At 41.8% G+C, this 14,372-nt stretch overlaps 1 protein-coding gene across 1 annotated transcript in view; it reads left to right on the forward strand.

The window, feature by feature from the left end:
• Positions 1 to 366: 366 nt before the first annotated feature.
• Rad23b (RAD23 homolog B, nucleotide excision repair protein) overlaps positions 367 to 14,372 on the forward strand; it is a 39,093-nt gene continuing 25,087 nt past the window's right edge. Inside the window, exon 1 of the mRNA XM_021200255.2 lies at positions 367 to 768. Coding sequence (XP_021055914.1) covers positions 703 to 768 — 66 coding nt within the window. The 5' untranslated portion in view covers positions 367 to 702. The remainder of the gene's footprint in view (positions 769 to 14,372) is intronic.

Genomic DNA, 14,372 nt, shown 5'->3' on the forward strand with positions numbered 1-14,372 from the left:
GGGCCCTAGACAATCCATCCACTAAGGCTCCGCCCGCTCCACCGCCCTCCAGGTTCCGCGCTCGCCGAGCCGCCGCGACTGAGCCGGGACTCCACGTAGCCGTTCCCCGGCTACGGGTTGCGCAACTCGCGCCGCTAGGCGGAGCCTGGACGTAGGCGGAGCCACTGCGGGACCGCGGACCCGACCAGGCCTCCGCGAGCGCCGCTGCTCGCGAAGTGCGCCTGCGCACGCCGGCGCCGATCCGCTCGATCCGCCAGCCCCACCCATCGCCCCGCCTCCAATTCCCGGGCGGAGTTCCTGTTCGCGCCTGCGCCCCGCGTCGCCGTACCCCGCGCCTGCTCAGATCGCCCGAGTCTGGCCCCGTCCTCCGGGTTTTTTTCTGGTGGGGGAGGGGGCACGTCTCGGCGAGTCACGGTGATGGCGGCCACCATCCTGTGGTGAGGTAGCGGATTCTCTGCGTCTCTCGGGGAGTCCCTCGCGCCTCCTGCGGGCCCAGTGGCTGGCGCGTGAGGGAAGCACCGCGGGTCGAGCCCACGGGGAAAGCCGCGGGGGCGAGCGGCGGCGCGGCCGGGGGAGACGCGGGGCCCGGGGTGAGTGCGACTCCGGGCGAATGTGACAAGCCCCCCCCACCCCCACCGCCTTCCTCCCGAGAGCGCGAGGATCGCGGCCACCCCGGGGCGGCCAGGCCCCGGCTTAGGCACCATGCAGGTCACCCTGAAGACCCTTCAGCAGCAGACCTTCAAGATCGACATCGACCCGGAGGAGACGGTATGCGCCGCCGGGTTAGGGGAACGCGGGCCCGAGTCGGGGCGGCGCGGGAGGGCCCCAGAGGGGCGTCGGGTCACCGCCGGCTTTGTGGCCGACAACGAGGAAGGCCCGGGGGGCAGATGGCGTGGAGCAGCGCCGGTCCGCGTGGGCGCTGGTGGCCGCGGCCCGGAGCGCGTGGTCGTGGGGACGGAGGGGGAGGGGAGGCCTGGCGGCCTGGGCGCTGGAGCCCGGCCTGAAGTGCACAGGTGGGGGAGGGAGACCCGGGCGTCGCCACCACCCTCCCGCGACATGGCTAGGTGCGAGAGGTCTAAGGGGCCGGTTACCCAAGACGGTGGGCCTTAAACGCGCCTAGTTTTGTCTGCAGCCGGGAGGGATGGTGGGGGTAAATGAATATTTTGGCCTCTCAGAAGGAACCCTTTTATTTGTGTCTTATTTTGGAATAGTTTTTACGATCTGTCCCCTCGCAGCCACCGATCCCACACCCACAGGTGGATTACGCTCAGAGGCCACGTTGGTGGTGAAGAATTTTACATTAGAAACCTTCAGATCCGGATTTAAATGCGTTCTCTCGGTCGTCTTGGGAACCTGAACGCTCCTCGGACTCCCAGAATAGTAGTATTTGAAGGGAGGGAGAAAAATATAAAAACTTTTAGTGTTCTAAGTAAAAAGCCGACTACTACACTTAACGAGTTCACGTGATAAATTCTAATGCAGTAGCCTCCGGTTTTGCCTGTAAAAAGATCTATGTTAACTTTAATACAACTTTATGTCAGGAATCTAAAAAATGTCAAGCGTGTAAGTTTTCTCACGTGGAATTATGACGCTATGTTAAGATTGTCGTAAGCCAATAGATTACTGCATATTTGTGGGGGGGTTCCTTTTTTTTTTTTTTTTTTTTTTAAATGACTGATTGAATTTGTAATTGAAAGAACCAGGACGAGGTGTTAATTAAATAGACCCGAGACCCGAATTCTATTTGTGGCTCTATAACTCGTTTACTACTGCGGGTACAAATTACCCTGTTTGATTTTCTGAAACGGGAATAGTACCAACTGAAATGGTGAGGATTAAATGGCATTTAGTTGTTTTCTAAATGAGGCCTACTATGTAATCAATATATATGTTTGTGTGAAGACACAGTGTTCTGTTTTACCTATCACATCTAATATTCTAAAGTCTCCTTCAATCTTGAATAAGAAGCCAAGAATTCCCAACCTTTTTGAAATTGAGGCACAAAATGATTTTATAAGAAGTTATTTAATTTCCAGACATCTGCAATAATTCTTGAAGGTATAGAAAAAACATTTCCATGAGAACTCTACAGGCTTCTCAGAAGCAGTTGTTAACAGTTAGTGGGCAGAGGCCCTGTAGAATCCAATTTCTTCCTCACCCCCCACCCCCTTTTGTTTTTCTTTTTCTTTAGGTTTTTGAGACAGGGTTTCTGTGTATCCCTGGCTATCCTGGAACTCAACTCTAGTCCTGGCTGGCCTCAAAATCAAGAGATCAGCCTGCCTCTGCTTCCTGAGTGCTGGGATTCAGGGAGTGCGCCACCATTTTTTTCTACTACTTAGGGAGTACAGGGCGGGGAGATCAGACAGGTGAGAGAGCCTGAGTTCCTCTCCAGCACCTTCAAAAGGAGTAACCCAGCCACCTCTCAAGTGATGATATGCGAATATAGAATGCCTTCTTATGCAGGTGATAAATGATGAGATAAATTGTCCTTACTCTTTAGGTTTATAATATTAATTTATCCCAGAACCACTAAAACATGGAGAAACATGTTTTGCTTTATTTCTTTAATATGTGAATGTGTTAGAGTTGTTCAGTAACTTCACACTACTGAAATACTCTCACACACGTCTGCTGTTATCTTTGAGCCAATACTTCCTAACTGCACTTATTGTTTACAAGTTTATTTACAGGGAGTGTAATAGTTTACATTTTTAGAAATACATGTTTGGTCTTTTGTTACTAGAACAAATGTAATTTGTTGCTATTACTGTAATATAAAAACTAGTATTGTAAAATGTTTTTATTCCATGCCTCCCTTTTCATTTGGCTGGGGATCCAGCACAGGGACTGCAGGCTTTATGCATAGATAGACGAGCTTTGTACCAGTGCGTACACCACAGCCCTTTATTTACATCGGTAGTGAGCCTGATGAGTGCATAAACACACATGTCATGTATCTTCTTTCTCATTCATTCATTCATTCATTCATTCATTCATTCATTCAAGACAAGTTTTCACTGATCTGCAATTAACAGAAACCACCTGCCTCTGCCTCCCCTGTGCAGGGTTTAAAGCTGTGGCCACTACCCAGTAGAGTTTAGGTTAATTGTTAATTTTTTGACCCAGTGCTTTAGAGTTCCAGTAAAAAGAAAAAGTAGATGATATGAAATATTTTCACTTGTTATAAAAAGTAACCAGGGATTTTAGAAGTAGATCAGGTTGGGAATTTGTAAGTGAGTCAGCAGATAAAAGTTCATGTCACTAAGCCTTATATTCAGTTTCCTGAACCTGCATGGTGAGAGAGAACTGACTGCAGAAGGTTGTCTGGACATGAGTGAATAAATGAATGAATGAAAATGTTTTACAGTAGATTTAAAGTTAGGATTTTAGGAATGCCTGCAATTTACAGACTTAGTCTTTGGGAAATTATATTTTGTGGTTTCAGGTTTGCTTTTAACTAGTGTTTTTACTTGAAGGGACTGAGGACGTTAAGTAACTTAAGCTACCTTGTGTAGAAACTCTTTGGAACTTGACATAGACTTGAGCTAAGGGCAGTTCTAGAGTGACTTATTGCTGGACCTGCTGGGTACAGCGGTGGCTCTGCTGGTGGCGCTGAGCATAGGAACATGGAACCCCATGGTTTGGGGTTTCTGGGAGCCTTATCACCTAGTTGAGGCTCAGTGTCTAAAGGGCAAGGGCATGTTTTGTTTGCTCTTGTTTTTTGAAAGCTGAAAGTTTGCCTCTGCTTTTTAAAATGGCAAGATTTAAAAAAAAAACAACTGTATTATATATTTTGCTTGAGTGTTTTTTTGTAGTGTTGTAAGTAGATGATTACTGTAAAAATGATAAAGCATGCTAATGAATTTTGAAATATCTAATATAAATTTTTGTTAGTTTTTTTGACATGGTTGGTTTTGTGTTTTTAGGGTCTGTAGTAACTGTATGGACCAGGCAGGCTTGACCTCAGCTTATGACTTGTGACCCCCCTTTTGGGGTAATGGGGGGGTCAAACAACCCTTTCACAAGGGTTGTATATCAGATATTCCTGCTTATCAGGTTCATAACAGTGGCATAATTACAGTTAAGTAGAAATGAAAATTTTATGCTTAGGGGTAACCACACCAAAGTATTAGGAAGGTTGAAAACCATTGCTTTAAAATCTTGCAGTTTCGTTTCAGTGAACATTTTGTAGGAGATAGAACAAAGTTTTTAATCCAAGTTCCTGAGTTGATTCAAAAGTCTTGCTGTTGATTAAAACTGTTAAGAGCAGGGGCAAAAAAGAGAGAGCTCAGGGGCAAGAAAGAGAGAGCTCAGGGATTAAGAGAGTTGGCTGTTCTTCCAAAGAACCCAGACTCAATACCCGGCACCCACATGGCAGCTCACAACTGTCTATAACTCCCGTTCCAGAGGTTCCAACACCCTCACAGGCATATATGCAGGCTAAACACCTAAATGCATATTTTAAAAAAATCTCTTGAGCCGGGCGTGGTGGTGCACACCTTTAATCCCAGCACTCGGGAGACAGAGGCAGGCGGATTTCTGAGTTCAAGGCCAGCCTAGTCTACAGAGTGAGTTCCAGGACAGCCAACGCTACACAGAGAAACCCTGTCTCGAAAAACAAAAAAAGAAAAACAAAAAAAACAACAAATCTCTTAAGAACAGGTAGATTAAAGAAAATCACGTAATGGTGCTTGTGTGGAAACTGAAATAGGGTGGGATGGTGTGATAGTCCTTGACTGGGTGGCACTTTAGAGACCAGAAAGGTTTTTCTCAAGAGTCCAGATGAGGCCTGAACATAAAGCACATAGCAAGGTAAGGAGTCTTTTCTGTGGGGACCTTTACAGTACACACCTTAGGATTTTAACTGTGTTTGGGGAATCTAAGTCCAGTGTTTCTGGGTGAATGTGGGGAACGTAGGGCTTGAGGCATGTAGACTGTTAACTGGTAGTTTTTCAAAGATAGGTGAGAAGCCTTTTGTAACATTATTTATGTGCACACTCTGTCTGTCTGTCTGTCTGTCTGTCTGTCTGTCTGTCTCTCTTCTCTCTGAGCCCATGCTACTCTGTACCTTTGGCTGGCCTCAAACCCATGGCAGAGTTCTGGGATTATAGTCAGGAGCTACCTGCCTAACTTACTTTTTTACTAAAGGGTACCTTATCTTGTATGGGGAGAATGGACAAGAAAGAAAGCAGGGAGGTTAGCTAGGGCTTATGCAATAATTTTAAGCAGTTAAACCTTTGGCCAGGATTGGATATGTAATTGAGATATATTTTTGCAAAGTAGAATTGTGAGGCTTTTTTTTTTGTTGGGTAAGCATTGCTAATTTGATAATGTAAATTTGTGACTACTTGTATTCTTCTCAGTGATGTGAAAGACTGGAAACAGAATTGGGGTTTGGAGTAGGAACATTGCTATTTGTTGAGTCTGGATTACAGAGAATGTTAGATTGGAGATTATATGGAGATGTGAAAATAGTGAATATTCTCCTTACCTTAATTCACTTGAGTGGATAAGGTCTGTGTCAGCCCCTTCAGGGCCTGGTCTTTGAGAAATATGAGCAACATCATTAGGCTATACTTTGTAAGTCATTTAACTTGTGTACGTTGGTGATTGTGGTGCTGTGGTAGTAGTAGCATGAGGCTTGGGGTAGGGTAGGATCCTGGGATGCTCTCGTGTGTGCCAGAACAAAGGTCAGTCAACGAGCAGGCTTTGAGACAGGGATAATCCAAGGGAAGTTTCAAGGAAAAAAGGGGGGTCAGTTAGATCTGATGCTTCAGAGGTGTAAAGGATTAAAAAACCACACCTGATAGTTTGGGTGGCTTATAGGTCATTATTGATCCTATGAGTAGTATACTAGTAGAAATGGAGCCAGAAGCTGGATTGAAGTGAATGGCATGTGCAGTAGAATAGTAGCTGTGGATAGCTAGTGTTCATTATCTTTTTTTTTTTCTTATTTGTGGTTTTAAAAATAAGTTGAGCATAGTACTTCTCAGCTTCATAACCTCGGAGGATTTATTGTTTAAAAAGGGACATCATATTGCTTTAAAAAATTTGATTAATACATGTCTTAAAAAGAAGGAAAGTAAATGATCTTAGTTTTCTTATCTATGGAAGATGGTCTTGCCTGTATCTTTTCTTTTGTTTGTTTGTTTGCTTGTTTATTTATTTTTTGTACACAGTGGTCTTTATTCTGTCTTAGCTTCAGTCCCATTATTAGAAGTTAGTTCTCAGTATTACTGGTAACTGCCTGCTTCCCCAAATTCAGTGTATTAGTTATGTTCTGCTACTTAGACAAGACACTCATGACTGAGAGCAGCTTATGGAAGAAAATGTATTTGGCATGTGGTTCTAGAGGGAGAATTCATAGTGACCACAGAAACAGCAGCAGAAGACCAGAGCAGGAAAATGAAAGGCCACAGTTCATACACTTGCAGGAAGCTGAGAGTGAACAGGAACCGACTGTAGTGAGTCTATAAACATTTTTGTTGTTATTATTTGGTTTTGTTTTTGAGACTGGGTTCGCTGTATAACAGCCCTGGCTGTCCTGAAACTCCCTTTGTAGACCAGGTTGGCTTCCAACTCACAGAGATCAACCTCACCTCCCAAGTGCTGGGGTTAAAGGTATGTGCCCTCAGGACTGGTGAGGCTATAAACTCTTTTTTTTTTTAATTATTTATGTTTTGTATATGAGTACACTGTTGCTCTGAGGGCATTGGATCCCATTACAGATGATTGTGAGCCACCATGTGGTGGCTGGGAATTGAACTCAAGACCTCTAGAAGAGCGGTCAGTGCTCCTAACCACCAAGCCATCTCTCCAGCCCGAGGCTATAAACTCTTCAAGCCCATCCCCACACGTGTACTTCCTCTTCAAGGTTCTACTTCCTAAAGATTCCATAACCTCCACAAACTGCCACCAGCTGGGGACCAAGAATTCAACTATGTGAGCCAATGGGGCATTTCTCTTTTAAAACACCATACTCAGTAATGTTTTTTAGCTTTCTGTTTTCATTTTCTGATTCCAACTCTATTGAGGTTTTTTTTTTTTTTTTTTTTTTTTTTTAAGGCATTCGATAACAATTTTGCTTTCATTGGCTGTCATTTCTTGTCACTTCTAGGTTTGCCTCTTGAGAGTAGTAGGGTCCGTGAATACTCACATGTTTGGAAGACTCAGCATAGCATGCCTAAAGCCAGACTGCCTGAGTCAGTCCTGCCCAGATAGCTGATTTGTGACCTTGGGCAGGTTACCCAGCCAGGGCTGTGTCTTCATCACGGTGTGGGAAGTGTTATAAGATAGCCTTTTTGAAGACTTGAAGATTATGTGCTCTGAAATATGTACATAGACTTTGATGTCAGCAGTGCTTGGCAGCATGGCCTCACTCCTGCACAGTTGTTTTCAGTTGGGAATCCCTGGAGGCTGTAAGACTCACCTCGATATTTCTACTTGTAGCAGTCAGGCAAATACTTTGCTGCATGGAATTGTCTCAGACTCATGCCTATCTGTTTGTGGATGTACCATGTAAGACTAGTCCCTGCATCTCCTGTCTTCTGAAAGGGTGATACACACCACCTACTTAACCTATATTAGTCACCGTGTGTAGCTGTGACTGATATATCCAAGAGAGTAACATAAGAGAGCATGCTATATTTCCTTCATGGGTTCAGAGGATTCACCCCTTAGTTGCTTGGCATTATGTACTTGGGTAGAAAAAGAACATGGCAGCTGGAGCTAGTGGAAGGAGGAACCTGTTCACCTCATGGAATCAGGAAGCAGAGAATAGAAATTACAGGTTGAACTTTAAAAGAAATGCCTCCATGACTTACTTCTACCTGAGAGTTTTCAGAATCTCCCCAAATCGCGCTACTAATAGCAGAATGATTTTTAGCACATGAACCTGCTGGGAACATTTCAGTCTTGAACCCAGTATCTCTGGCTCTTTGGTTTCCAGTTTTAGCGTATGTAAATGTTTGTCTCCATATTACCCCATATAAAATCCTCCCTTTCATCCCTCTTGAATTATGGTTTTGTTTCTTGGTTCCACCTTACAGTAAGACTAAAAGAACATTGTTTTTGTTTCACTCTTTTCTGTACCTTGCTCCCTCCAAGTGCCCTAGACAGTGTTAGTAGAGAAGTGTCTCTCAACCCTGCTGTCTGTGTGTCCACTTGTCTTTTGTCCTCCAGCTCAGTGTTTTTAAAGTCTCTTTAGTTTAGAAAGAGAATATCATATAAGTTACCTCTTGCTTTAAATAAAGTTGATGTGAAAAATCAGGTAATTTGGTGCATACAAGTATATAGTGAATTGTGGAAGAAATTGTGCTGTTTTTAAAATCAAAATCCAATTTTCATTTCAGCTTGAAAAATTAGATTTTATCTATCTATCCATCAATCCACCCTTCCCCCCCCCCCCCACTTGGATAGGTAATGTATGCAATTTGCTTTTTAAAGAAATGTTCTAAACTTAATGTGCTATAGCAGAGTGTGTCCTGCCAAATGATGTTGTGCCATGTGTTCTTTATAAACACCTGGGCAGTGAAGCCAGTCTCACTTCAACATCATAGAAGCTCATTCAGGCAGTGGGGGTAGATCTGCTGCAAATGACTGTATGTGATCAAATCTTAGATGCTCAACAGTGATTAAGACTATTTCTCCTCCCCTGCTTTGGTTGATTAAGCAGGTGGGTTCCCACATGATAAAATGGGTTATTGTTGTTCTTCTGGAACTTTTAAAAGCTCTAGATAGTGTGGGATTCACCTTACACTTCCATTTCTATCTGCTTTGATCTTGTTAAGACCATACATAACATCTGAAATGCATTTTAAAAGCAATTAAATTGATGTATATAGGTTTACTTAGGAATATTTTACATAGTTTCTGTGGGAAAAATAATAGATTGCCGATTTAAACTAATAGCTTTGAGGTAATAACGCCAGTAAAGATTGCCTTTTAAAATAGTTACATTTATTTATTTGTCTACAAACAACAAAGCTTTGTGTGGAGGTCAGAAGGCAGTCTGGGAATTGGTTCTCTACTATTTCCGCCTTGGGGGTTTGGGATCCAGCTTTAGGTTGCCCTGCTTGGTAGCAGAAGCTTTTATAGCCTGAGCATTGATTACCTTTGTTTACTGTATCTTATTTGAGTTTGTGGTGCAGTTTTCCTGATTTCCTTGCACAGTTAGTAGACCTCCCACCCCTACTCCACCCACACACACATAACCAGGTTTTTTGTGTAGCCCTAGCTGTTCTGGAACTCCGTCTGTGTAGACCAGGCTGGCCTCTGCCTCCTGAGTGCTGGTATTAAAGTTGTGCACCACTGCTGCCCAGGAGTAAAAGCCTTATAATCACTTTTGTTTCTGTAATTATCTAGAATCTGCTTTAAAAGAGAAATTTAGAAAATGCTCCTTGGTGTCTATGTCATGTTTTTCAGATTCCAGGGATACTGCCCAAAGAAATTTGGGTAAATCTGAAGTCTTTGGTAAACATATTTGACTTTGGAAATTTTATTCTGTGTATATCTTGGACAGCATGAGCATGCCATGTTATATATTGGAGATTAATGGATCGTTTACTCTTCCTCCTTCCTTCTGAGTCTCTGAGATCTAACCCAAGTTCTCAGGAGTGACCACTGCACCTTTTTTTTTTAAGGATTTATTTATTGTATGTATGCGAGTACACTCACCACACCAGATACACCAGAAGAGGGCACCAGATCCCATTACATATGGTTGTGAGCACCATGTGGTTGCTGGGAATTGAACTCAGGACCTCTAGAAGAACAGTCAGTGCTCTTAACAGCTGAACCTTCTCTCCAGCCCTGACCACTACACCTTTACTGGCTGAGCCATCTTTCTGTCCCAGGCAGGGTCCCCCTACTGTTTGCAGATGTATTTCACTCAGGTTAGCTGGCCTAGGAGTACTCTTGTGCATGTGTGCGTGTAGTTTCCTTTCTCCCTTTTTACAGATATGCTGGGATTACAGGAAGATGCTACTGTGGCTGTGTGCATTCCAGGAATCCAAATTCATATTGTCAGGTTTGAATTGAGGTTACCACGCTTGCTTCTGCTTTTATTCTTTGAGCCGTCTTCCCAGACTGCTATTTTAATTTTTAATTTAGATTATACAATGGTAGTTGTCCCCTTTGCCTACTTCCTCTTTTTTAATTAAAAATGCAATTTGCTTGTATATTGCTAATAAGTGTTGAGTGATAAAAACATTTTATTTCAAACTCTAGTTTTCTCTTTAGTTAAGTAACCTAGGTTTGTTTATAGTAAAGTGGAAGTTTTGTCCTTAGTTGAGTAACCTCTTTAGACTCTGGCTTAATAGGTTTGTTTTCAAAAATAAATTGTGCAGCCACTAACTAGGTTTTTTTCCTTTCATGATTTTGTAAATATTTCATTCATTCACTCACTAATACTGCACAGTATTCAAGTGAATGTTTGTGCAGTAATTACTACCCAGCTTGATGAGTGTTTAAGCTTGTTTTCAGGTTTTAGTGTTAAATGTGTGTACATCTGCCTTGGAAAGACAATGGGTGTATCTCATTTGAGTTGGCTCACTGAACATTGCTTTTAAATTGTCTGCATCAGTGATTGTAAGTATTAACAGCATGCTCACAGATAACTTATATGACCAGTGGTGTGTGTTGGAAGAGAATCCCTTCTAAAGTTCTCCCTTGGTGCTTGCTGTTGACCAGAAACTTCTTTCCCTTGTCCCATACAAATCTCTCCTGAGCTGCTTGGGTATCTCCAGGATGAGGTGCCTGGCATCCAGTTAGCTTATCTCATGCAGGTATAATGGAGGTGAGAAGTAATTGCATCCTATCTTGTTATATGCAGACAGTTCCAAAACCTTCCATGCATACATTTCACATTATCCCTGTATTGTAAATCTTTTCTAGGTTACTTAGATACCCAGTGTAGTGTAAATGTTATGTATCTACTGAGTATACTTTTTCTCTCAGACTAGAAACGAGTATTTCAGTCATTGTTGAATCTTTTAATGTGCAACCTGCAGATGTAAATGGCTGCCATATTGTGAAGCTCACTCTTTCCTGACACATGGCAGGTTTACCACTAGTTAACCAAATTATCTGCTCCTGTCATTTTACTGTTTTACTGCAGGTGCAAGACTATATCGTACTGCTTTTTTTATTTCATTTGCATTTCTTTTTTCCTGTTGGAGTTGCATGCTCAGATGATCAGTTTTTCTTTGTTTAATAATGAATGTGTTAAGTATTATTCTTATTCTTTAGCCAAATGGTATAATTTTTATGCCTAGAACTCTCAGTGTTAGACTATATATATATTTTTTATTATTATTATTATTATTATTATTATTATTATTATTATTATTATTATTATTTGGTTTTTCGAGACAGGGTTTCTCTGTGTGCCCCTAGCTGTCCTGGAGCTCACTTTGTAGACCAGGCTGTCCTTGAACTCTGAAATCCACCTGCCTCTGCCTCCCGAGTGCTGGGATTAAAGGTGTGCGCCACCACTGCCCAGCTCTTGATATTTTTTAATCATAGTTTTGATTTCTTTTAAGCGTGAGTCATAGAGCAGTAAATAATTGAGCCTCTTTTGGTCTACATTCATTTTTGTTGTAGTTCACAAGGGTTTCTGTTTGTTCGTCCTTTGATATTCAAAATTAGAAAGTGATTTGTTAGCCTTTAAAATAAAATACACTGCTCTAAATTTTTTAAAGATTTATTTATTTATTATATCTAAGTACACTATAGTTGTCTTCAGATGCACCAGAAGAGGGCGTCAGGTCTCATTACGGATGGTTGTGAGCCACCATGTGGTTGCTGGGATTTGAACTCAGGACCTTTGGAAGAGCAGTCAGTGCTCTTAACCACTGGTGCCTACAGCCCAGTCATAAATAAGGAGGCATTTTCTTAGTTGAGGCTTTTTTGTCTTTGATGATTCTTGTGTCAAGCTGACATACAGTGCTTACAGCAGAAGCGTGAGGACCATCTTTAGCACCTCCATCACCCATGTAAATGCCAGGAGAGTGTGGTAACTATTGGCACTAACCCCGGTACTCAGGAGGTGGAGAGGGGAATCCCTGGAGCTAGCTGGCTAGACTAGCCACATCTTTAAGCAACCCTGTCTCAGTATGTAAGGTAGACCATAATTGAACAAGATGTTCAATGTCAAGTTGTGGATTTCACATAGTCATAATATATACATGCATATGTACAAAAATCACAAGTTTTTTTTAAAAATTGCTTATGTTAGGTGACTATGCATGTTAATTTTTCCCTTTCCCCCTTTTTTCTCCTTACTCAGTATAAATTGTCAGGAATAAGATTCCTTCTTTGTTTTACCATTTTCCTGTTTCTTTTCCTTCACATACTGCTGCATAATATTCTATAATAAATATAATATAAAGCAATATAATCATTCAGCTTGTGGTAACTGAACACTCACTCAAAAGCGCTATGTACTATTTTAAAAACTGAGTTCACTCAGTGACACATAATTTATAATTCATTTGTGGAATAATTATACTTGCACATAGAATCTCTTAATCTATAAATGTGTTTGGAAGGAAACTTAACATCTGTATTAGTTACTTTTCTGTTGCTGTGATAAACACTGTTACCAAAAACAACTTTAGAAAGTGTTTATTTTAGCTCATGGTTCCAAGAGCTGGGAAGGAAGGCATGGTATGTTGCCTCTAGAATAGGGAGTTGGCAGTTTGCACAGGAAGCCAAGGGAAAGCAAGAAGTAAGACTATAGTGCTTCAGAGCTCCATCCCAGTGGTCTACTTCCTCCAGCAAGGATACACTTGGGATAGATTTCATACCTCCCCAGACAGCATCCCCGTTGGGGGACCAAATATTCAGCTACACAGGTGAACTTAATGGGGCATGCTTCATTCAGAGCATCCCTCCAACAGCATGCTGGTTGTTCTCTGCTTTTTCATCTAGCTGGCTTTGGGCAACTAATTCAGCATGTTAAATGCTAGTTCTCAAACTTTGATGTCTACCATATGAGCTACTGTACCATGCCTGGCTATTTTCCCAAAGTATTCTATGTCAATACATCACAGAGATACTTGACTCAGTGTTTTCTGTGGCACTATTCACAAAAGCTAAGTTAGGGAGCCATGTGGGGGCTGCCTGTCAACAGAGAAATGTGTAAAAAAATTTGATATATGTATACCCAATAATTTTTTTGTCAGCTATAAAAGAACAACTATATTGTTTGCATGATAGTGGATACAACTCAAGATAATAGTGTTTAAATGAATTAAGTCAGTTTCAGCAATGCCAATAGTACAGGTTTTTTCTCATTTGTGGTTTCTAAATTTGTTGACAATAAATCATATATGTATATAGGGCATGGAAGTAGAGGTGAAACTGTCTAAATTTTAAAAAAAGACAGGAGGAAAGAGGTGTCCCAAAAGGGAAGAGCTGAGGGAGTGTCCTAAGTGAACTGTATGCCTGTATGGAAATGTCCTTAGGTAACCTCGTGCCATGTGCACTGAATATATGCCAATGGGGAAAAAGTGAAAATTAAAATAAATTTTCTCATAAGAAGTAGTAAGTAATGACTTAGCGTAGGGATAGATCAAAGTTGTTAAAGAGGTTGTAGACTGGAAAATTATGACCTACGCTTAGGTTTTATATCATGGGGAAGGTATATTGAATTGGCTAATGACTTGTAATTTATGAGTTTATTGATGCTGAGATTATTGCCTGAGAATTTTTTCTTTTAATGGTGGATTTTAGAACAGTTTTGTGATGTTGGGTAACATCAGAATAGTATTTAAGGAAGTAAATGTAACACTGGCAACCGAGAGTGTTTCTAAAATGCACTAAAGCTTGGAGTCTTGGGAAACCACTTTGGGTTCCAGCTAACTGAGAGTAAGTCGTGTGTCATCCGCCATAGGGTAGACAATTTAATCAACCTTTGCATTTTCACTTCCTCACTTGTAAAACTGAGTGGGTAAAATACCATTATCTTAGTGTTTTAAGTATCGCATTCATGTTAGTGTAGTTACATAAACACTCTAGACTTTCATTTTGAAAAAAAATCACTATTCACTCATTTTGGGAAACAATCTTGCTATGTATGTAGCCCAGATCAGCCCCAAACAGAATTCCCTTGAGTGTTGATATTACAGGTGTCCACCTCTGTGCCCGGCTCTATGACATCATTTCAATTACACAGAGAGGACTGGAGAGATGACTCAGCAGTAAAGAACCCTGGCTGGTCTTCCAGAAGACTGGTATTAGATTCCCAGCATCCACTAGGTGGTTCACAGCCATCTAGAACATCTGTCCCCCTAAGGACTCTGGTGCCCTCTTCTGGCCTCTGGAAGTACTGTATGCACATGGTGCACAGATAATACATGCAGGTGAAACAC

Source organism: Mus pahari, chromosome 6 (assembly GCF_900095145.1).
Source record: "Mus pahari chromosome 6, PAHARI_EIJ_v1.1, whole genome shotgun sequence".
Classification (NCBI taxonomy): Eukaryota; Metazoa; Chordata; class Mammalia; order Rodentia; family Muridae; genus Mus; species Mus pahari.